General features: G+C 51.6%; 5 protein-coding genes across 5 annotated transcripts; 4 read left to right on the plus strand and 1 right to left on the minus strand.

Moving 5' to 3' along the window:
• Positions 1-177: 177 nt before the first annotated feature.
• Positions 178-1649, plus strand: VOLCADRAFT_47514 (uncharacterized protein; the record flags this gene model as incomplete). Its single annotated transcript, XM_002954876.1, has 5 exons — positions 178-234; positions 303-383; positions 470-507; positions 1145-1218; positions 1597-1649. Coding segments are annotated over 5 exons (303 nt in total), but the record flags the coding sequence as incomplete, so codon positions are not given.
• A 1847-nt stretch (positions 1650-3496) lies between these two features.
• VOLCADRAFT_106589 (uncharacterized protein) lies at positions 3497-8263 on the plus strand (the record flags this gene model as incomplete). The annotated part of the gene is made up of 5 exons (XM_002954877.1): positions 3497-3605; positions 5888-6130; positions 6955-7179; positions 7527-7754; positions 8019-8263. The coding sequence occupies 5 exons, from the start codon at positions 3497-3499 to the stop codon at positions 8261-8263; spliced, it is 1050 nt and encodes a 349-aa protein (XP_002954923.1).
• An 894-nt stretch (positions 8264-9157) lies between these two features.
• VOLCADRAFT_106590 (uncharacterized protein) lies at positions 9158-13579 on the minus strand. The gene is made up of 7 exons (XM_002954927.1): positions 13459-13579; positions 13030-13099; positions 12818-12964; positions 11377-11589; positions 10864-11142; positions 10391-10639; positions 9158-9505 (listed from the first exon to the last, which is right to left on the minus strand). Exons 3-7 carry the CDS (start codon positions 12942-12944, stop codon positions 9279-9281), a joined length of 1095 nt encoding a protein of 364 aa, XP_002954973.1. The 5' UTR covers positions 12945-12964; positions 13030-13099; positions 13459-13579; the 3' UTR covers positions 9158-9278.
• Positions 13580-14063: 484 nt separating this feature from the next.
• VOLCADRAFT_106591 (uncharacterized protein) lies at positions 14064-17727 on the plus strand (the record flags this gene model as incomplete). Its single annotated transcript, XM_002954878.1, has 6 exons — positions 14064-14091; positions 14408-14662; positions 15476-15718; positions 16030-16248; positions 16976-17209; positions 17483-17727. The coding sequence occupies 6 exons, from the start codon at positions 14064-14066 to the stop codon at positions 17725-17727; spliced, it is 1224 nt and encodes a 407-aa protein (XP_002954924.1).
• A 2117-nt stretch (positions 17728-19844) lies between these two features.
• On the plus strand, positions 19845-23534 carry VOLCADRAFT_95793 (uncharacterized protein; the record flags this gene model as incomplete). Its single annotated transcript, XM_002954879.1, has 4 exons — positions 19845-20148; positions 21663-21887; positions 22416-22673; positions 23290-23534. The coding sequence occupies 4 exons, from the start codon at positions 19845-19847 to the stop codon at positions 23532-23534; spliced, it is 1032 nt and encodes a 343-aa protein (XP_002954925.1).
• Positions 23535-24223: the final 689 nt, after the last annotated feature.

A 24223-nucleotide genomic window follows, 5' to 3' on the forward strand; every position in this document is an offset into this window, starting at 1 on the left:
CAGTTATCTTTACTTATTACTTTCCTTGGTGCCGTGATAGTTGCAAGGGCGGCACTAGCAAGTTCTGGAGGTGTCGTCATTAAGGTTACGGTGAGCCATTTCTCTCTGGAGAAAATATTGTGTGTCAACTTGCATTGAGTGAGTGATCCCTGTGTCTGTACTTTTGATCAGCTTGCACCGGAGCGATGCGACGAGAAGGCGGAAGATGGCAAATGGGTCTCGGTTCATTATGCAGTAAGCCAAGTATGGCCGTTGGTTGTTTCGAAGGGCTTGCGCCAGTCCGGTTCGGCCGTTAAATGCAGGGCAAGCTCGCTGACGGCACGGAGTTCGACAACTCGTACAGCAGAAATGACCCAATTACCTTCCAAATTGGTTCCAATCGGGTATGGCCGTGCCCTGTCGCTCGTGGTGCGCGACGGAAGTGCCTAATTTGCTTGATCCAAGCAAGGCTTTCGGAAACGCCTTGCAGGTAATCCCTGGCTGGGAGGAAGGCATTCGAGGCATGTGGTGAGTCTCGTCATGGAAGGGTGCGTCGTTAACTCGGAAATGTGCTCTGCTCGTGTTCCGCTGCCATGTATGGCCCCAGGCATGCACGCAACCACCTCGACTAGTCTCCATGCCGGCTGCCGAATGCAGAACCCGCCTTCTCCACGAGTCATAAGTATAAACTCAGCTTCTTTGACGCATATGCCTGCGGCGGCACAGTCCATAGGTGTTCCATCGTTTCGATTGCATAAAATTGGACACGGGCGTTCGATATCTGTACCGAGTACTGCACGGACAGTTGTAACATGTTTCCACCCAACGCATAATCCTGTAAGTTGCGCACAGCGGCGCTTAACCCGACCACCAACAGGGAGCTAACGATATGCCCATTACAGAAGTTCATTTGTAACAAACTGGCAGCCAGCCCAGTTGTTCCTTAGCTTCTTGCATAATTTTCCTTAATTTCATGCACCTGCATGCTCAAACATATTTCCAGGCACAGTCTACTGCATCTACTCGCACAACCCGCCCAACACACGTCGCATGCTTGCGCTCCGGGCTACCTTGCCCCTCCTCTGTGTGTGTATGTATATGCGTAAATCTTTAGCTGTTGTACGCGTTTACATATGAATGTACTACATGTGTAAACTGCGTGCAGTGCGGGGGAGAAGCGTCACCTGGAAATCCCCCCTCATCTGGGTTATGGCGACGAGGGCATCGGCCCCATCCCAGGTACATATACAGCGTATTTACAAACTTTCACCATTTATTTGAACACATTTGACCAATTTCGTTGGGACAGTGACATCTGTGGGACAGTGTGGACAGTGTGGGATAGCGACATCTGACCACGCTGGCTGCCAGGACCCGATCTGGCTGGGGGCCCAGATGTCCGAACAACAATACAAAGCGTGCGTTAAGTGCCTTCGTGCAATAAGCTCCGGTCCAAGAGCCCCAACCATGGCCGCGACAACTTGAGCCACCTCATTGCTTTCACTCTCCGCGTTTGGATTCCCTTTTTTGCATTCCATTTGTTTCTCTGTCACCTCCCTGTTCCCGCGCATGGCACTTTTGTTTACTCTTTTTTTTCGCACGCCTGCCCGCGCTTAGGCGGCGCGACTCTGTTCTTTGACGTGGAGTTGGTTGGCATCAGCGAAGAGCCCTTGCGAGCCGAAGAGGAGCCCTACGATGTGTACACCACCGCAGAGGAGGAAATGGCGGCGGAGGAGCAGGTTGGCGGGGTTGGGGGGAGTGGCTGGGGGGAGGGTTGAGTGCGCGTGGGGCAGGCAAAGGGTCGGGTGGGAGCACGACCGCGGCTGCGGCAGGGGCTCTAGGCTGGGCTGGGCGTGCTGAAGCCACCGTCTGCTGACCGTCGACGATGTACGACGCAGCGACATGTTGTTGGGACCACTGCCGTTTTTACCGATGGTTTCCAGCTTTTTGCTACGACCGCAATTACCCTTAAGACTTACACCCCCGACCTCCTTGCATGGCTTACCCTTCCGCTTCGTACTCCACACCCCTGCGACTCCCCGCCGCCGGCGGTTGGTGCTGCTTCACTGCGTGGCACCGTGTCCTTGTGGTACCCGTGCTCTTGTCGTACGGTGCCGTATTCTGTCGCCAGCTGGGTGAGGTCAACTTCTCCCACATGCAGTACTATGGTGACGAGGACTCCGGGCCTGTGGAGTGGTCTTAGGAGGGGGGGTTGCTTTGGACGTTGTTTTGATGTGGGTTGGTGGGTTCTGTGGGGTTCATAATCGCCATCTCATGGCCCTCATCATTACCATCATCCATCTCTAGACCCAACACGCAACGTTTGTGGACGGCCAAATGAGCGCCTCGTGACTTGCTTTATCTGCTTTCCCTCCTCTTCTGCTCGTCACTATTTTGTCAGTGGCCGGCGCTGATTCTGTCCTGGCTGATCATTTTGGATTGGGGGAAAGCGCTTTGCCGAGTGTTCTGTTGTTTTCTAAGAAAACAAGGGAGGCTGCTTCCTTAGCCGCGGGGCCCCTATGGCACGGGGGCATTGGGCGTGCGCGATCCAAAGCGGGAAACGCCTGCAGGCTGCAGTCGCCAGTCCGCTTAGGACATGAGACGAGCACAGGGGTGTGAGGCGGTGTGAATGACGTTATTAAAGAACGGGCATGAGGAGAGGAGGATGCGGCAACATGACGGCAAGGACAGTAATGCCATAAATGCCAGATGATGAGTTGAAGCTGGTGTGAAGGTGGTGCAGTAGCTGGGGGGGGCTTGCTTGGGGCGGGGTTTGGGGTTTGGATGCATCAGGTAGATGTAAGCCTGTGGTTCGGAGCGAATGGCTGCACAACTTGTAAATGAACCTCCCAAGGCCATGAATAAGTTGCCTGGAACGCTGGCCTCTAGCTCTGATCTATGGCGTGAGAATTTCCTGACACCGCTGGCCGGAGCGTAGCACAGTTTCTACGATAGGAATTCTACGGCAGTTTACGGAAGTGCCTACGGCGTAGGACGTGGTTTTGGGCGTTCCTAAGCCTATAGAAAAGGAAGGGCCATATGACTCGAAGCCCGACATTTACATTATTAATTTGGGAGTTGGTCACCTTGTTTGCTCCTGACGATCCTAGATACACTTTCAATGCGCCGAGTGTACTACATGCCCTGCCGACGAGTAGGATGGATACGATTGATGAATTGATTGATTGTTACAAGCTTCTCGAGCTCGTAAGGCCCACACGAGCTGGAGGCTGATGGACCAGTAGACTCAGCAAAACGAAAACAGAGAAAAAGACAAAAATGCAAACCCTAGATAATCTAAATAGTTTACGCTATTGACCAGGTAAACAGCTAGACAGATGCATCGTTATGCAAACTGCGGAAACCACGGGGAATATGTCGGCTATATTGACGTTGGGTGACCAGCGTTTCCTTGCGAAGGCGCTGCATGTGATGGTTTTACGAGGGGGCTGCATGCTGCAAGCGTGCAAGGTGCACCGCGGTTCATCAAAACTAAATTTTAAAGTAGCAATGCAATATGAATAATATTGATAATGTTGTCAGTGATCAGAAAGCCGGTTATATGACTGGGGGATCGATTATCAGCAGAGCAGGGGCAAGACCTATGCGTGTGTACATGGTTGGGGGTGCGTGACCCCATTCCTGTAAGACTACCCATACGAGCCGAAGGCCCAAGGGCAGTTTTGACCTATGCAGTTTTGACCTTGACCCTTGCACTGGATCTTTTAATTTACGTTGGGCCAGATATTAATATACTAAGGGAGCAGGTATATTAAGAGAGGTATATTAAAGGTGATTGTGGACGCATCGTGTAAACGCGTCGTGTGCGGATACTCGGGAGCTCGCCGTCCATCGTACTCTCCGGATTACAAAATGGTTAGCATATGTGTTCATGCATGCTGACAAGACCTGAATATCTTTTATTCACAGATTACTGGATTGATATAAGTAATCTCTCGGTCGTGCACTGTAGAAGTCACACATTAGGCTATGTAGGGTCATTTTCCGGGATCAACGCGCAATCTCCAGTTTGCAGGTTTCGAGTTTCCGGTCACAAGGTATTACTTTTCTACATTCCATTTTACCAACATCTTGTGTTCCTGTTACGGAGACTTCAGTGCTTCGTTACTCAATTGGTCACCTTTTTCATAGCATTTCGCACGGGCTAATTGGAATCAATACATTTTCTTTTGGATTCTAGCTCACGGGGCCAATGGTTATGCATCGCCCATTTGGAATCGGCGAGCATTTCCGTAAGGTTTTTGGATAACGCTTTTCCCTCCGCCAGGCTCTGCCCACTACGTAGACATTTTAGTTTCGTGTCGGCTGGGTAGTATGTATTTTAGATACGCGTGGCTCGTCATAACAGATTTGCTCCGACGTAATTGTGTTTTCACCGTCCCCAAAACTCTTAACATGATATTGTTACGTGGTAATATGTTTCCGGTATGCCTACTTCAACAATGCGCGATTGTAACCAGGCGAATGTGAAGTTCGAATCCCTTTCTGTTGAACGACGGTTGAAATATGCGATATAATATGTAGCCGAATGTGTTAATTATTAGCCGATACAGCCTAATAGTGACATTCCACCGTGCTGAATCCTCCTTGTGGCTAACCCTTGTAGATAACCCTGACTGGAAGGCGGCTGCCACTGCGTTTGTTTGGGGCTTTGGACGGTGCGAGAGCTCGATTGGATTTACGTTCTTAGCTCCGCTGCCTCTCCACAAAGACTTGCTACCTGGTACCATCGCAAGCTCGATGACGACGAAACCGTTGCGGCCATCGCCGCTCATCTTGGCGGCAGTAGCGGTTCTCGCCTTCTTGGCACAGGCTGCTGCCGAGGCCAGATCCAAATCCTTCTATACAGGCAAGTAATTAGTAGAGCAAGTACTTAAACCCACCATGCGTCACAGCAGTTACGTGGCATGTATGCGACGGTAAGGGTATGCGCTTATGCTTTTATGCGCGAGAACGGGGCCCTTTCATAGTTGTCGGGACAGTAGTAACACAGCATGGAATGAGGTTTCAAGGAGTGATCGACTGACAGTTTTCACCCCATCGTCCGCCGGAGCTATTAAGGGTGCATTTATAGAGCGATGGCCCTACATAACAGCACGATTGTGAGGGCGGTTGGTGTCGTGCTGACAGCTGCGACAGCGAACTTGACCCTGGTGTGGTGATCTGTGGGGGATTGTACAGCTCGGTCCGTTTGCCCCGGAAGCGTGTAGCTTCGCATTGTTCATGTGTACTGTCAGCTTTGCCGCATCTGCACCTCCTCGTCGTACGTATTCCTCATGTAGCCAAATCGCGGCTGGCGAAATGCAGCATCTCTAGTAGCTGGCCGCCGCTGAAAAGTCCTCTCGAGATGCTGGTGGACGCGCTTCGCGCGTATTTGTAGTTGTTCACGGTGCCGTACAGTGTACGGGCTACTACAGCATCTACAGAATTATGAGTGCGGGCATTAGAAAGAATACGTTGCCGTGAATCCTACGTAGCATATACAGAGCGCAAGGACACATAAGGCGGCCACAACGGGAAACAAACCACACACAACGGTAGAAGCAAACCTTGCCAACGGAATCAACAGCCACCGATTCACAGACCTGGACGTCTGGGCAGGCCGCAGCCCATTTGCCTGCATAGTTGCACATCACCCGCCGCGCCGCCGATCCCTTTTGCACGCAACTGCCCCCCTGCGTTGGCAAGCTCCCGTTCCTCGTGCCCGTACCCTGGACCCATCGATCCCCATATCCCGTGCCCGTGCAGTTCTCGATGCCTGAGGACACTCCCCTTGCGTTGCCAGAGGACACTCAGCCCAGTTCCTGATGTGACATGACGTAACCCAACTGCCCCCCTTATCCGCCCTCACCCTCCTCACCCCCCCTGCTGCTGCTGCCTCCCACAGCTTGCATCGAGCATCTGGGCTACGTAACGCTCACAGGCGGCGTCTTGAAGTACAAGTTCGATGCGGAAAGCCCTTGGGAGCCGTCATGGGGTGATATGTTCCCCAACATGACAGCTGCTAAGTCTGCATGTGACGCCGACAGCGCCTGCATCGGCTTCAACAGTCGCGGCTTTACAGTGACCTTGGCTGGTCTCGGCCCCGTGAATATTGAACACGCGACCCAATGCCTGTATCTCAAGCAAGGTGAGATGCATGCGGCCACCCGCGTAGCCCTACCTTGTCGTCAACGCCGCCCGAAGGATCTGCCTGGGCCCACTTGCTTTTCCATCGCTGCTAACCACCGTCACCACTGCCAACCGGAGCCACCAACGAGCAGAGGCGCAGCAGCCCTGTCTCTGTTCCAATAGTAAGCCGCCAGCGGAGGAGGACCTCCAGACCACGAGCAAGCCCGTCTGACGGCGCCGTCCATGATATTGCATGCTTGCATGCATGTGCCAAACCCCCAGCAGCCCATATCAATCTCTACCAGGCCTTCAGTCCCTCTATCCGTCAGTATACTCGCACACGCAGACACACAGCACGCGTACATTCAGAACCTTTACTTCAACGTTTTACACTGGACGAGGTACCCGAAGTACCCACATCCGTGCACACTCCAAAATCGTGGCTAAGTCCCAATGAAGCAAGGAATGGATGGGATACAGAACCATACAAAAGTTAAAAAATCATACACACGCATGTCAAGCAACATAATTAAATCATGTTGCCATGGATGCGAACGGATTACCGGAGCAATAGATAAGATCCCCGGATACAATAGATAAGACATATGTACTGTTTAGGCAGTAGCCTATAGATATTAGAAGGCGCCGCGCAAGTAGCCCGCTCAAAAACCACCAACACAGGCACGCAATCCAATCTGTTCTTCCCTCCCATTTCCCATTTTTTTAATGACTTAATAATAATAATAATAATAATAATAATAATAATAATAATAATAATAATAATAATAATAACAATAATAATAATAAAGTATTCCGCCGCCGATTTCCACATCCCTGTCACAGTCGCGCCACAGAGAGCGAACTACATGATGGTGCCTTACCTCACCTGGATCGGAATCTCGCACTCAAGCATTCTTAATATTGTGGACAATGCGGAACAGGCCAAGATGGAATGTGAAAGCTCGGCCTGCGTTGCCTGGAGCACAGACGGCCGATACATGATCGGTCCACTTTCTTTTACAGAGTTCGTTCCAAGCGAGACCGGTGCTACAATGTACCTGAGGCCAGGTGGGTACAAAACCTAAATTTGTTAAGTATGCATAATCGTAAGCGTAAACTTCCATTGCCCATCGTATCGCGTAATGTAGTAGCTGCTACTCAACTGGAGCACGTACAGCAGTAAACATATGCACGTGCACGCACTGCACACCTGCGTATGCATCGTGTATATATGAGGTTCCTGTGAAGCAAAACCTTTTGAAGTCCCGCCGTATTGTTGCTTGTCTCGGGACCCAGCTTCAGTTGTATTGATTACCTGTTACGCAGGCACGTTTCCAAGCTCCAAATGTAACTCGCATCCTCGCGTCAACTGACCATCCCCGCCCCGCTGCCGCCTGCGTTTCTGATGCATGCAGCATGCATGGAGAAGCTTGGATACAAAGAAAAGTACCAAGCTTCCACTGTGGTTTCAATGAACGGCATCTACGGCATGGCCTCCGGCAAAATGCCAAGCGGAAAGGAGGCAGAGCAATTTTGCAATCTGGACTACCGATGCACAGGTTTCAGTTACGACGGCACTTATGTAATTGGCGCGGCGAAAGTAGTCTTTACTTATCCCGGCAAATGCGCCTACATGAAGGACCGTAAGTCGTCGCCGGGCTTCGGAGATCCTCGGGCTTGGTTACTCTTAAACTTTCTTGCGCTTGAGTACATCTGCTGAAGGTTTGGAACTATCCTAACGCCTTTCGCACCTTCTGTCTTCACATGTACTTTAAGGAAGGGTCCACGGCCCTGCGTCATTACTGCGTACTCCGCGCACACTGGCAGGCTTAAAGCATGCTAGCATTGCTTGGCATGTTACCCCTACCCCTACTTGTTGCCCCGCCCCGCCGTCCCCCCCCCCCCAGCTTGTGCCCCCATGCGTGGTTTTGCCGCCTACAACGACGTGAACATCAAGCCCATGTACAGCCCGAGCAGTCGGGCCAATCAGACAGCCCTCGCGGACGTCTATCAGACATGTCTGGCCGACCCATCTTGCCGGGCCTTCAACAACGCGAGGTACATGTGGTCCACAGACTGGCTGGTCCCCGAGCTACAGGAGAGCTATGTGGAGGATGCCCCGGGCATCTGCCTGTACTACAAATTGTCGTAGATTGACGTGTTATCGTACGGCTGCTGCCGTACAGTATTACCCCGGATGGTTGGCCCCAGATGGCCACATAGATGTACATGTATGTATGTCGTTCGTGCGTGTGGGTGGCTGCATACCATTTTCGCAATATGTGAGGCGATAATCCAAGCTAAGTTGTGATGCACTGAGAACGGTGCAGCTTCCTGCTCTCATCCTGCTTTTTAACGTCTTTTGAGACCGCTCCTGTTACAAAGGTCATGCTATACTATATGCTTCACCACTTCGAGGTGGTTAAGCACACACATCGACGACACGCAACGAAGTTTCTCGGTAATAGGATGGAAATGATGACGAGTGACGCTACAGCGGATCTGACCGCGCGCATCACTGGTGTTGCCGTGATACCAACACCAGCAGTGCAGTATCATGGGTATATCACGGGATCTGTATCCACCGTTCGAACCTTTACTGAAGAAGTCGAAGTGATATAACAAATGCTCCCGTCGCGTCCCGGCGCGTCCGGGTTCAAATCCGCCTGCCGACCTCTCGGGGTGTTTGAGAGGTGATGTAATGGGAGGTGGCCCCCCATCTTGTGGACGGTGTAGGACGTGATAAAATCAACTCGCGAGCTGATCAGTAACTAAGTTGTGGCGCCGTTGATCCGCTAGATTTGGTTGGATGCTGGTGGTGAGTTGCCAAACTCAAAGAGTACACTCTGAAGTCGGATGGGGTGAATGGCTTAGGGTGCCCCTCTAGCAGGGGAGAGCAGGGAATTGCCTCGGGAAGGAGGCCACTGGTGAAGCTTAACCACCCTGTAACAACATCAACAAACAGCAACTAAGGAGGCTGAATGTGACTTTGTGAACGTAGATAGTAGATCCCTCGCAAAGCCTCGCAAAGCCTCGCTCTCCTATTAGGTCGCTCCATCTTACATTCTTGTTACGCAAGTAAGGCAGCAGCACCACCGCTGCATTCACCACTACCTCATTCAAAATCGCCGCATTCATCATTCACAACACTAGTTATTAAATTTTAACTAAAATCCAGCGGCACGCACATAGGTGCACATGCCTTCCTGCGAAGCGGTAGGGTTCAGGTTCAAGGTCCAGAAGTTTCGCAACATGTCGAAGCCCTTGCAGTTGGTGTCCTGGATGCACCTCGTACGGGTGTCGGACAGAGACAGGGTGATGTTGCGGGAAGCAGGACTGGTGGTGGCGTCCTTGAGGTCCGTGTATGCTGTGAAGCCAGGCATGAGCGGGCAATCTGGAGGGGAAGCGAGCGACAGTGGTGCGGATGGGGAATTACGTCATCAGGGATGCAACAGTGGACACAGCAACCCAACCGTAACCCAACCAAGTCAGCCAGCCAAGTCCTGGACAAGAGAGAAGCCCCCCTGTCCACACTTGTGTGTGGGTGTGGGTGTGGAAAAAGGAGGCTGGTTCGAAGTGGATAAGCTGTATAATGGATACATCGGATCCAACGCAATTCGTCCACTACAAACAATGGAATGGTTTGTAATAAATTAACTAGACAGCAACACAACGCAAAATCGTCGGGTTAATTCTGTGATACGACGCGTGACGCCTGCCCGGTGAAGAAGCCCGATGACGACAGCAGGCAGGGTCTTCCTTAGAGGTTGGTATTCGCTGCCATTGGCAGCACTCAAGACACGGCCTGAGCGGCTTATTATTTCTGTGCTAATTGGCATTGGCCAATCAATGCTGAGCACCGGATACGGTGCAGACCAGTCTGTCTAACCCCGACGCAACGTGCTGCTTACGGCAATAAGACGTCCTGAAGGTAAGCGAGCTCATGCGACCTACCGAGCATCAGCTAACATAGGGGTCAGCCAGTGGCAAAGGCAGTCGCGAGTGTTTTCCTTAGACATTATGCCGTACCGCAATCAACATGGATCACGCACGAAATGGACTGACAGATGACAGAACAATAGTTTGATCTAGCTTACTGTCTTAGGGTTTCACCTGCGCTCATCAGTGTAACAATGATAACAATGCGCCTCAGCGTAAACCAAAGCCGTGTATTAACGGGGCTGGGGACTGAGAGGTTATTGTTTTGCTCTGACATTCGAAACACGTCCCCCCACCGAGCACATACATGTAACATTCCCACGCACGCCTACATACATACCGTCCTTGACGTAGGTGCACGTGCAGAAGGCGCGCTGGTTGAGGCTCACGACTCCTCCAATCCAGATGTCGCCGTCTGTGCTCCATGCGGTGCACTTGCTGTTGGCCAGGCAAGCCTCCTCCGCGGCGGCAGCCCCTCGGGGCATCACACCAGACAGGTACCCGGTCGTGGCGTACGCAAAGTAGTCAGGGCTGGGACCAGAAGCGGTCGTGTGGTGCAAATTGGTGTAGCCAATCTTGGGCGGGCAGGCTGCACATGCACACGTACATGGAATTCATACGTGTGTGAGGTGAGTTGCGTTACCGTCCAAAGGTGTGACCACGTAAGCACGCCTGCGTATCTGCATCTGCACCGTAAAAGCTGGACACGTGGAAACAGCTGCACCGTAAAAGCAGCACTGCAGCCGGAGCAAGCAACAACCCTTCACATGCACATACACCTCGCGAAGGAATGGAATGGACCTTTGTACATACCGTGGCCGTGCATGCCGTCTTTCACATATGTACACGTGTTATACTGGAAGGAGTAGGCCTGGACGGGGCCACTGCTGCCGTAGAACCCGGCAACAGCGAGGTTGCCGTTGGTCGACGGCGCCAGCACAGCGAAACTCGGGCAACTCGGATCTTTGTCGCACACGTCCTGAACTTCGTCGGCAGATGAGACGTTGATTCTGCGCGCCCCTTCGACTCCATCGAGCATGGAAAACGTTGTATGGTTGTAGGCCGTGTAGCCAGTCCTCCGGGGGCACACTCCTGTGGTCTTGACGTGTGGGCGTGGGCATGGATGTGGTTGTGGCCATGGACTTTGGCGTGGGTATGTTTGTATCGACACATCCACAGCCGTTAATCCCTCAATCAGGACATTGATGGATAGGTATTGATAGGGGTAGGTGGGTCATCTCTGGAAAAGCGGTATTGGTCGTCAACTTCACCACCACGTACACCATGACAATCCACCGGTGTGACCAACGAAAAGAAGGAACGCACCTTTAATGTAAGTGCAGGTCCCGACCTGGGCTGTCAGGGACGCGATTTCTCCGCGGATGGTCTGCCCAAGGTTATTGAATGACACGCAACTCGGGTCAGACCGGCAGGCCACCTCGGCCGCCGTGAGTGCGGTCAGGTTGGTGATGACGGCGGAGACCCCGCGCTGCCAGGTCAGGTCGGCCCAGACCTGGAAGTTTCCCTTCTGGGGGCAAGCTGGTAGGTGGCGGAAAAAAGAGGCCAAAGCGGAGCCGAAAACACGGGCGCAGACGGCGGCGTTGACATGTGGCTGTGTATGCATCATGTGGTTTGCAAAGAAGGTTGCTCACTGCGATCGTTACCACGGGCGCAAGGTGCGTGGCAAATTGCTTGCGTGGTACATAAGCAAGGCGGATTGAAACAATCACCGAGATCCAGTACTGCTATTCAGGTCCAAATCCCCCCCTCTGCCGTGGCTGAACACTTATACAACTGACGATACGCATGTCCTAAACAAGACTTCTTTACATTCCGCAACCACTATATCCGCAACGGTGCTACTGCCAGCCAGTCGCCAATCATCATTTCGGAGGCGGGGATTCCGATGATCTTCTGGCATGATCCAGTACACTTAGCCACCATTGGACAAACCGTGTGATCCACCACCGTCGCCAGTACTTGAACCCTTACTGCGTCAAATGCTTCCTCAGCGTTACATTCAATACACCACCCTTAAATTGCCAGTTGAGAGCATTCTTAAGGTATTTGCCAAGCGGCTTGATGCACGGTGGGAGTGCCCGAATACCTTGGGTGACCCCCGCGTCTTCCCCATAGGAATTACCGGAGCCAAGGCGTGTCGCTATATGAACTGGATGGGAGCTGCCCCGTCTAGGGGTGCGCGTCTCGATTGGTTGGAGCACACTAAAGGGACCATGCCCCAGCGACTTCATCATGTGCTCATGCGTTTTCGGTTAGGCTGTTGGGAGTTAGAGGTTAATAGGCCTAATGGGCGTGAGCGCACCGCGTGTACCCGCAGGCTTTGTGACTGTGGAGCGGTTGAAGATGAGTTGCATGTTTTCGAAGAATGTCCCGCTTACAAGAGTATAGTATGTTAGTAGTATGCTAAGTATGATGGTGACCTAGTCCTTACAGGGCGCAGGATGCGCACCACTATGACTGAGGCGCCACGCCTGGCATTGGCCAGGTACCTCTCGGAAATTTGGGAGGCCAGGCACGTCGCGCTGAGGCGCTTCGCCCTGAAGCGGACGAGGGAGAATGAAGATGACCTCCCGCGTACCCGCATCAATACCAATACAACGTCCATGGCCCCCCCGGCTTTTACGGACACACCCGCACTTGTGTGCGGAACTTGTAACTTGTAACTTGTAACTTCAATGAGGCTCTCATACAGCATCATTGTTCTCCCCCCATTCCACAGTTTGCTTATGGCCTACGATGCGCGCACCTGTCTTGACTGCTGCTGCTGCTGCTTCACAGGCCTTCATAGTCGCCAGGAGTAGCAGGACCGCGGTCAGTGTTGACATGTTCTGGAACTTGCTCGTGCTGGTGTGCAGGGCCCACCGCTTGCCCATAGTGGTGGTGTGAATGACCGCTGCTGGGAAGGAATGGTTCAAATGATGTGCAAGAAGCCGAGCCGAGCGAGATAGGTGGACTCACCGGCTTGGGGCACCTCGCCGCACCCTATCAGGTTCCGGGAACGTTTTTGGAATTAACCACCGACGACGTGCTGACGACAGCAGCCCGACAGCAGCAGGCAGCAGTTGGCGGGGCAGGCACAAACAAGGTAAACCGATATACTGTTAACGTATGTAAATATGTCTCGATTTTTGTTGCATAGCCAAAACGAGCGAGTAAATCTACTGTTCCGAAACGGTGTTCGCTTTCGGAACACCAACGGAGGTCCATCACGAGGTCAGCGGCGTCAAAACATGGTCTCATGAAGATTTAATGATGCACATCATGAAACAATAATTATGAACGTCCTCCTGCGCTTCCATACTACAGATGGCCCTTAAGCATGCCTGGTGGTAGGCGATATCAACTTCGCAGGACTGCACATGTATTTGGTTATTTAATTTCAGTTACCTTCAAATGATAGACCAGTAATTTTACCAAACTCGTTACTGGAAGTGGCTTTTTTTGCCGGTTGAAAGTACCGGTACCTTGAGGCACCAGTCGTGCGTACTGCGAGTGGACAAAATACCAGGATACGCAATCAGGATAGTTCAGACATTCGACAGCGCTGGAGTTGCCGACATACATTCTCCACGAAGGACCCTTTTATAACGTACGAAAGACTAACGACTTACTGCCAATGAATTATGTCACCTAAACGTCCTTATTTTTTAAGTCGGAAATAGAATTGTGTTCCTTACATTCCTTTGGGGCAATAGGTGACCAGCAGCAACGCACGAAATCTGCTGCCAATGGCGTCAAACGGTTGTACATACGGTACAAAGCACGCGGTGCTAAGTTTTCTTCAACATAATGGGCAGTTTATGTGAAAATGGTACATGTCAGTTTATGTGAAAATGGTACATGTCAGCTTATATTCTCGGTCCATAACTGTTGTCAGACGCGTTATGTTCGTGCGCGCGCGCATATAACTACTAAACGCACCCACGAATAACTCAAAAGCCATTTCGCAGACTAAAACCCCGACTGTACTTATTCATCTGTATAGTTCAGGAATGATAGCGCCGCACCAGCAGGACGAAGGTAGGCTTGGAGCGTACCCTCATGGTCAGCTGGATTAGGATCTCCTTCCGTTATTTCACTTCAAGTATATCTTCCAAATTTTGACTGTTAACCGCCAGCGTATTTCATTTATCGGAGTACACATCTTGCAACAGTATCAATCCAGCGAATACTTCTTCAGGACTTTCCGAGACGTCCAATTACGCGATGATGAGAGCACCCGCCATTTTATCATCAGCGTTTTTCAGCTTTCCAATGATAATGCAAGCTGGTGTACAGATATACTGTGCTCTTAACTCTTATTTGCGTCCTACCATGATTTTACGTACACCCGCAGGCGGAGTGGGTGCTGCACGGCCCGCGTTGCTGGCGCTTCCTCGCAGCACGCTGAGCCTTAAGGACCCACTTGCGGCAATCTGCTCCTACCCTCCACGGACGGCTATGACAAGGTCCCTAAACCCAAAACCGCTACTGTCCTTGCTGCCTATTTTGGCCTATTTCGCAATAACGCTCTTCGAGACTGCGGCGGGTGCTGATGGCACAGCCAGGCCCAAAACCTTTTATACAGGCAAGTGGAGAATACAGATGGCAGGTAGGACGCTGCAGTCATGTAACGGCAATGTCCAAAGAAGTTCACGAATGCACCGCTGCGGGTAAACCCCGCAACGAACGTAAAACGAACGAACGTAATCCCCGTAAACGAACGTAATCGCCGCGAGCCTAAACCTTGCAAATTATGGAGGTGTCGGTAATAAGCCGTGTCGCGAATGGTCCCATAAGCAGCAGTGGACTGGACAGAGACTGAAGTGCAGGGGTTACCTTCGTAGTGCGGTATGGTTGACAAGCCTCACAGTTGCTAGCTAATATTGTAGTGTTAAGTGCTTTTGCTACGGGCCTTAGCAGGTTATAAATCTATTAGGCGCAAGTCATTCGCCGCGGATTATCAATACTAATAATAGGCCTCAGCCTGAATTGAGGCGTCTGCTGGGGGCCCGGGGGTAGGTGGCGAGGTTGTGGGTTTCATGTGGGCCTTGCAACTCCCGCTACCGTCAGCTGCATATACATCGTTGGCAGTGGGCAAACGTTTGGTGAGGTACAGCAACATCAACCGCAAAATGAAACGTCGCCTGTGCATCCAGGTTGCGGGCACATGTACCGTGTGCCGGTTACACGGGACAAAGCGGAGCCATACCAGCTTCACGGCTACATGCCGCTACGATTAGGCGAATCCAGCAACACGCGAACGTTTCGAGACGATTCGACATGTCCCTTTGCAAATGTCTTGCAACTGGCGCGCTGCCAAGCAGTTTAGTTTCGGCCTATAGTCACGCCCAAGGCTCCGCTGCTCCTGGCCTATCATCCCTGGCTCCACACCCTGTCTCCACCCCTGCTGCTGCTCCCCCAGCTTGCATCGAGCATCCGGGCTACGTAACGCTCACAGGCGGGGTCTTCAATTACAAGTCCGGCTTGAAAACCCCCTTGGAGCCGTCGTGGGGTGATATGTTCCCCAACATGACAGCTGCTAAGTCTGCATGTGACGCCGACAGCGCCTGCATCGGCTTCAGCAATCAGGGCTCGACATTTTCCAAAGGCGGCCTCGGCAATGTGAGCATTACGGGCTTGACTAAATGCCTCTACCTCAAGAAAGGTGCGGCACTTGGGAAGTATCGGCACACCTTATATGTCTACACATTGCTGTTGCAAACCAGGCTGTCTACCTATCTCTGTTCCGTACATGCACCTGCTGCTGAGATTCTGGCAAATCTATCTGGTAGACGGGCGACTTGGTCATCATCTAGGCCACCTCCGTACATGGCCTAGCATGTTTGTATGACCCCGCAATTTGTATGACCCCGCGATTTCGATGTTTGTATGACCCCGCAATTTCCTGCGCTGCCTCCTTCGCTGCTAATGAGCCACCTGCTGCCTCCATGTTTTCTCAATGCACCCCTGCCATAGTTGCGCCGTCGATCGCTAACTACATGCTGGTGCCGTCTCTCCAATGGCCAGATAATAGCTTTGTTTTCGCTACAGGCAGTCAGTACGGTGCCATGATAGCCTGTGAAAACTCCTGCTGTTGTCCTGCTTTTAGCACCGACGGCCAGTACATAGGAGGTGGCAAACCTCTTAGGGAGTTCGTCCCAAGTCCCACCGGCGCTTCGATCTATCTGAAAGAAGGTGGGTAATACAGAGCACCTAAAGCACATGTATACGTGGAACCATGGTGTATGGTGTACTTATGAATATCAGACTTCATATTTTTGGCAAAACCGTAAACTTCCCGCAGCTTCTCCAACTTGTAGAAGCTGGCGGCAGGGAGGGCCTCTCGAGATGCTGGGAATAGCCCTTAGCATGGCACGTACATGCTTTGACAATGCCGTACCGTACGACGGCTGCTGCAGATTGCATGAAGGCCGGTTGCCGAAGCATACGTAGGCCCTTAAACCAACAAGAGCGGGCTTTAAATAGGTCGAGGCCATTCCTCAAGTCCATGGGTAACGGGCGACATGCGTAATGGCTGGTACACAGTACGGCACACTACAATATGGGTGAACCAACCGCCTAGCTGCATTCTGGTACTCCCTGTTGATACTCTGGTCCACTACCCCGGCCAAACCGTTAGATGAGGGTCTTTATACAGCGGATCAACATAGTTTGTAACACTATTGGTTGTTGGAAAGGTCTCTGCAGATGCTGTGCATTGTTATGCTCTCGATTGTAATTGTACGACCGTATTTGTGTGTGCGTGTGTGTGTGCATGTGCACGCACAAAAAAACATTATGTCGAACTAACCGAACTATCCAGAGACTGTTATGCCGTAGCAGTTCGCCCGCCATTTGAAACCCTCCTGAGATAGATACTGTGGACCCCCCTCCTCTGTGCGTTTTCACAACATGCATGCAGCATGCCTTGAGAAGGTTGGCTACAATGAAAAATACAAAGCTGCTACCCTGGCTTCAGTGAAAGGCGTGTACGGCATAGCCTCCAGCGAAGTTTCAGGCGGCGGAAAAGAGGCAGAGCAATTTTGCAATCTGGATTATCGATGCACGGGTTTCAGTTACGACGGCCGTTATGCGATTGGCGCGGCGAAAATCGTCTTTACTGCTTGGCCAGGCAAATGTGCCTACATCAAGGACCGTAAGTCGTCGCCGGGTTTCTGATAACGTGTAGGGTAGGTACCGTTAAGTTTCCTATGCGCTTGGATGCTGCTGCAGGAGGAATGGATTTCTCTTCATGGCCTCTACAGATTACATGTCTATGTCTCAGATGGCCCAGAAGCCTCCCACTCTGTAACAATTCAATTCAATTCAACATGTCTATGTGCAGTCAATTGATTTTTTCCTCTTAATTCTCTTGAGATAAAGGACGTCGCCCTCTGTGCTTATCCCCGCCCGGCCGCTTCCGCCGCAGCTTGTGCCCCCATGCGTGGTTTTGCCGCCTACAACGACGTGAACATCAAGCCCATGTACAGCCCGAGCAGTCGGGCCAATCAGACAGCCCTCGCGGACGTCTATCAGACATGTCTGGCCGACCCATCTTGCCGGGCCTTCAACAACGCAAGATACATGTGGTCCACAGAGTGGCTGGTCCCCGAGCTGGAGGAGAGCTATGTGGAGGATGCCCCGGGCATCTGCCTGTACTACAAGTTGTCGTAGATTGACGTATTATCGTACAGCTGCTGCTGCTGGGCCGCGCCGGCGGATGGCTATGCAAGCAATACATGCACACACACACATATATATATATGTGTGTGTGTGTATGTATTGCTATTGTATATATATATATATATATGTGTGTGTGTGTTGTACACCAGATGCAGCGGGGACATGCAGGCGCGTGCGTGCATGGCCTTTACATGCTTTTATCTACATTTATTTGGCACTGTGTTAAAGCACCAATGGCTTGTAAAGGACATCACAAAGGCCCAGCGCAGGCATGGGCAGTGCAGTCCAGGTGCTAGTGTACCCTGGCCAGGGGGACCACTGAGATCTTTCAGCGTCAGTTTGTTCACAACTTGCATGGATCGTCCATGTTTGCGAAGAATTCCTAAGCACAATCCTAACAGTAGCGCTTCATACCTTCTAGTTTTGTTCAAACAAGGAAATTGGTGTTTTTTGCGAACATCCGTTGGCAGGCAATAGATATTAAGATACGATAACTGTAGGCAACCTAACGGTTAAGCGTACGTTGCGAAGTACACCTTGCTTGTTTCTTCTCGACGATGACACATGAAACGCTCGGAAATTATAATTGCTTGAATATGTCAAGATCCCGCCTCATTTCTTACCCTGAGAATCAAAGCAGCTTGCTGGCTGGCGCGCTGCTATGCGCTTGCTTAGGCGTATATGTGAGAAGTTATGAGGAATTCGTCTTTATCAATTCTCGCCGTGATTTTCAGTTCCGGGACGAGGGCGTCGGCTTATCGTATGGACCGTTAACCGTGGTGACCCCAAGCAAGGAGGACTCGGCAAGGAGGACTCGAAGCAGCCATTTTCTTTTTTACAGAAGTATAAATTAGTCCTTAAGTGTAATAATTTTGATTGGTTCAATCTCGGCCATTGCCAGCAGTCCGGCACAACCTGTATCTTGGCAGCCGTACCGCCCGTTTATACCACGAAGGCGACATAACATGTATGAAAGCATTAACGTAATGTATGTTATGTTTATATCCAACCTTTTCACAGACATTGTTACATAGAGGGCGCTGCTCCGGTATCGTTCCGAAGTTAGATAATTTTTTGCAGGGCTTCACAGGACCCTTAGATACATTCCTTCACTTTCTAGCACTTTCAAATATGGCATGCTCCATAATTCCTAAACCGCTGTGGTCATTGCGGCCCATCGTTTCGGCAGTAGCGCTCCTGGCACTAGTGGCGCGGCCAGCCGCTGGCCAAGCCAGACCGAAAACTTTCTACACAGGCAAGTGAAATGCTACGCCACGCGGCAGTTTCCTTGGGTGTGGTCTGCATGTCGCGTATCAGCGAAAACCCACCGCCATCTCAAGCTGGCTGACATGAGAGGTGGCTGTGTAGTAAGCGACGATAGACAATTGTATCGGAAAGCAAGTACTTGCAAAGCTTAGGACAAAATCAAAAGCCGTTGGTCGTGCGGTGCTGCGCGCTTTTGGCCAACGACAGTGCAGATAGCTATAGCGGACAAGCAGTACTATCTATGCTAGGCTGTTTGGTAGTAGTGTGTGTGTGGTTGTTACAGTGGGCTCCAGACTCCCGAAGAGTAGAGCCATCGGGCCAGCTGGCCGTGCACTGCAGTAGAGACTAATATACCAAAAGATTATCATCTCAGATAATTAACCTCTCATCGGTAACCGCTCTCGCGAACAAATCAATTTGCCAGATATAATCCTCAAAAAGGGGTGATGTGCGCCAACGGATTCCCAACCTTTTCGTGGAATTCCTAAAGCTGCGAAACCCTGAATGCGGCCCCAAAAATCAACAATAACTCGACAAATTGCTTCTTCCGTAAGGGAAGGACCAGTAGTGTTTGATTGAATTAATTACTCACGGGGCCATAACGCCGCACAGTCGATTGATACGGCTCTATTCGATGCAGCGCTGGAAATTAATGTAAGCGTCATCTTAATTATGCATCCTTGCATCCTTGCATCCACTGGTTGGCGGTACGGATGACTCATCCGAACCGCCGTTGCAGATAGCGTTACATAAAAGGACATGTGATTAGTGTGTATATTACATATATATCTCTGCACTGTAATCGTGCTCAACTAAGTGGCCCCCAGCACGCCTGCATCTGCATGTATTTCCGCTACACGTCCGCCCTCGCCCTCGTTACCTCCCCTGCTGCTGGCCCCCCAGCTTGCGTCGAGCATCCGGGCTACGTAACGCTCACAGGCGGGATATTGAATTACAAGTCCGGCTTGAAAACCCCCTTGGAGCCGACGTGGGGCGCTGTGTTCCCCAACATGACAGCTGCTAAGTCTGCATGCGATGCCGACAGCGCCTGCATCGGCTTCAACAGTCGCGGCTTTACGGTGACCTTGGCTGGTCTCGGGCCCGTGAACATTGAACACGCGACCCAATGCCTGTATCTCAAGCAAGGTGAACTTCACGTATGCGCACTTGATCTGCTATGTATCTCATCGACCTATCGCCCCACCAGGATTCACGTCCACTTCACCCCGACCACCGTCCACCCAGTGTTGTATCCGGGGTGTGCCACGCCATTTGACATCTGCCGATCGGTACTTTTCTGTACCCGTGATACAACACCCAACCAGCCTTGCCCGTAAAATGGCGGGATTAAGTCAAACAGCTACAATGTCACATGCATCCACTTATTCACCACTCGTCAGCTCTATTCCTTCAAATTTCCAAAGGCAATCATGATACCCATCCTTCCATCCGCCCGACCTTGCTTCCGTCCTAGCACATCCATGCATGCAATCACAGCACACTCAGCGTGTGTGTGGTGGTTGTGACTGTGGGCTCCAGACTCGTGAAAAGTAGAGCCAGCGGGCCAGTTGCCCGTGCATTACTGCACCTGAGGCAACCAGGGCAACCAAGACGCACACCCAGACCAGACAACGCAAGTGTCACATCGACAGAAGAAAGCGAAGGCTCCGAAACCCGCGACCACGCACTGGGAAATTTGCCATTAGGCTTCCCAATTGGCGAAAGCCCCCGGGCCTTCACAAGAAGGCACACCAACCAAAACTGACAGCAACTTGCACGCTGTTACTAGACGAAGCCTGTGTCCAAAATACGCATAGCATACAGATACGCGTACACATGCAAATACATATACACATGCAAATACACATACGCATGGCGAAGCCTTGACTCGTGAGAGTGTGCGCGCGTGCGACGCCTTTCCCCTCCCGGGGGAGGGAGAGCGGAGCTAGCGGACCTGCAGCTCTCAGGGGCTGGGCAGCAGCCCCTGGCCAGTGTCAGGCCCCGTCAGATACGTTTAACCTTCACACATACATATACACATACACATGCACACAACACAGCTGGGTACAGCTGAACACGCATGGGCACAGCCCGTTACACGGGCACTTCACCCAACGCACTCAGTAAATGACTTCGAGTTTCTCAATCGCGCGCAGCATCTCCCTCATCCCTTCGCGAGGCCGCCTCCTTCCCGCGCGTGACTCCCCTCATTCCCGTCCTGTTTGAACGCTATTCGACTTCTTACCATGAGGGTATGTAGGTGCCGACGTTCAAGACATCCTCCCTATCAGATGAACCTCTTCCTCTACATGTGTCGCAGCTGGCCTCGCTGAAAAGGCCACTCGAGATGGTGGCGAAACGCCTTAGCGTGCATTTGTAGACGATATGTATGCCGTACTATGTACAGCTACTACAACAGGCCAGGTCCCGTCTCCGGCATTCCGGAGCAATAGCGGTAGAGTGTCAAGTGGACAGCACACACAGCAGATAGGTACAAACGTCCTATGACACGCTGTTTTAGGGTGTTTTTTTAGGGTTTTAGGGTTTTGTCTGACACCCTCCAACAACAAAGGCCTCAACCCTCCACCAACAAAGGCCCTTTCCTGCCTGTTGCTGTCTTTGACACCTAACCGCCAATCACTTTCAAATCCATGTAACAGACGCGCCCTCGAGGTCCAACTACATATTGGTTCCGTTCCTCAAGTGGATAGAGGCCTCGCATTCCAGCGTTACTGTCAGGATGCCTGATCAGGAAGCGGCCAAAAAGGGGTGTGAAAGCTCGGCTTGCGCTGCTTGGAGCACGGATGGTTTTTACGCTGTCGGCCCACTTTCTTTTACGGAGTTCCTTCCGAGCCCCACCGGTTCTTCAATGTACCTGAGGCGTGGTGGGTAATGCTCACGGGGGGTTGTTGGAAATGATCGACACTCATAGACCAGGGAATGGTAACCACAGTAATAGGACCCGGCTGGGGTCCGGCGCTTTGCTGGTCTTAACAGTGGATAACGCACTCATCATTAAGCACGTGCATTTTTCGTGCGCATGCATCTAGCATGGTTACATGCTGCGGCACCGACAGCAGACGTGAAAAACGAAACAAACCTACGGTTGCAATATGCAGTTTGCATTTTTGCGGCTTTAGCAGAAACTATCCAAATGATCCGGATGGACTTGCGTAACACTGCAACGTCTTAGTTACTTAATAGCTCAGTACGTATGCATTGATAATACCCTGCTTGTGTCTACACATACCAAAAGATGCCTTTTCGGCACGGCGGGTGCATACATGCGCACTATATATTACTCACGCTGTTATATTTTGAGGTACACGTAGGTGGTGATGTATGTCCTTCGACAATAGTTAACTCGTCTGCAAGTCGCTTATACTCTTCTTGCTCGCGCCCCATGCATGCAGCATGCTTTGAAAAGCTTGGCTACAGCTCGCAGTATCAGGGTTCAAACGTGGTTTCAGCAAAGTTCACCCGTTATCCAAAGCCGGAAGAGGGCATACGCGGCCTCGCCAACGGCACGGCACCGGGCGGCGCCAAGGCGGCAGAGGAATACTGCAATTTGGATTACCGATGCACCGGTTTTGATTTCGATGGCAACTTTGTAATTGGTGCAACAAAAGTCGTCTACAGCAGGACCAGTAAATGCGCATACATTAAAGACCGTAAGTCGCAAATTGTCGTACGTTATTGGTGGCATCCGGGAATTAATTCCTCGGCCTTAGGTTGTAGCTCTCCTTGTGTATGAGTGTGTGTATATATGTGTGTGTGTCTGTGTGTGTGCGTGCGTGTGTATGTGTGTGTATGTAATTGTAATGTTACAGAGTGGGAGGCTTCTGGGCTTTATCACATTGTCAGTTCTACGATTGATCACCTTACAGTACCATCCACCACTACCACACTGTACTTCGCCATACGAACTGTAAGTCCGAGACGGCGGATCCAGCCTTCAGGGATCCCTCCACATTCAATCACCCAAATACCCGAAGAGACGGAGCTTTCGGCAATCGCCACCAATCCAGCGTGCAAATATGGTCCTCTGTTCCACATCTCTACAGATGACCATAATCTCGCGCTCTCGATAAATTCGATTGTTTCCCCGGGGATTGATCCCAGGACCTTATACCGCTATTTGCAGTAGTGTCAACCCAGACCAGACCGTATGTATGTGTATGTTGTCGTCTATCTGTCATTATAAAACCTTTGGCTTCTAGAGGAGAGGCCCAAAGCATGATACCCCTACCCCTACTTGTTTCCCCCGCCCGGCCGCCTCCGCCGCAGCTTGTGCCCCCATGCGTGGTTTTGCCGCCTACAACGACGTGAACATCAAGCCCATGTACAGCCCGAGCAGTCGGCCCAATCAGACAGCCCTCGCGGACGCCTATCAGACATGTCTGGCCGACCCATCTTGCCGGGCCTTCAACAACGCAAGATACATGTGGTCCACAGACTGGCTGGTCCCCGAGCTGGCGGAGAGCTACGTGGAGGATGCCCCGGGCATCTGCCTGTACTACAAGCTGTCGTAGTTGGCGTATTATCGTACGGCCGCTGCTGCTGGGCCGCGCGGATGGCTATGCAATAACCCATTTTTTATTCTGTTTATATTGTTCGTTTATACAAGACCACTATATAAGTAAAGTGTGTGTGTTGCACCTCTGTTGCGTTACCCAGGTAGAAGTGCAACGAGCCCATAGGAGCCGGAGGCCCAAGAGCCTAGAAGCTACAAGCTAGGTTAGGGACATAGTATGACGCGAAAGTCCTTAACATCCAATCAATAGAGTCAAGGGAAGCAGGTGTGTCAGTGGTCGCGGTGCAGGGGTTGAGCGAGCGCTTGTTTCAGGCCCATGGGGGATGTGGCCGCGGGACGCTTGAAGGAGGGGTTGGAGGCCCATAAGGAGGTGAACGGGTTTTTGCCATACTGAGCGGACCCGGCTTCGATTACTTAAAGGTTCGGTGCGACCTTCGCCTCTCCGACCCTGCTAAAATATTACCGCCCCAGTGGAGCAGTGGTGTGCATAGCGTGTGATGGAGTCTTTGCAGAAACCTTCGGGTTTGTGGAGGAGAGGCCCAAAGCATGTTACCCCTACCTACTTATTGCCCCGCTCTGATCTGTCTGTTTGGTGATCCACCGCATGGGGGCCGGACCGGCAATCGGCAGCGGCTCGAATTGAGATTTTTTATTTTATTCGAGTAATGCCAATGTTTGATTATCTTT

This window comes from Volvox carteri (assembly GCF_000143455.1).
Source record: "Volvox carteri f. nagariensis unplaced genomic scaffold VOLCAscaffold_47, whole genome shotgun sequence".
Classification (NCBI taxonomy): domain Eukaryota; kingdom Viridiplantae; phylum Chlorophyta; class Chlorophyceae; order Chlamydomonadales; family Volvocaceae; genus Volvox; species Volvox carteri.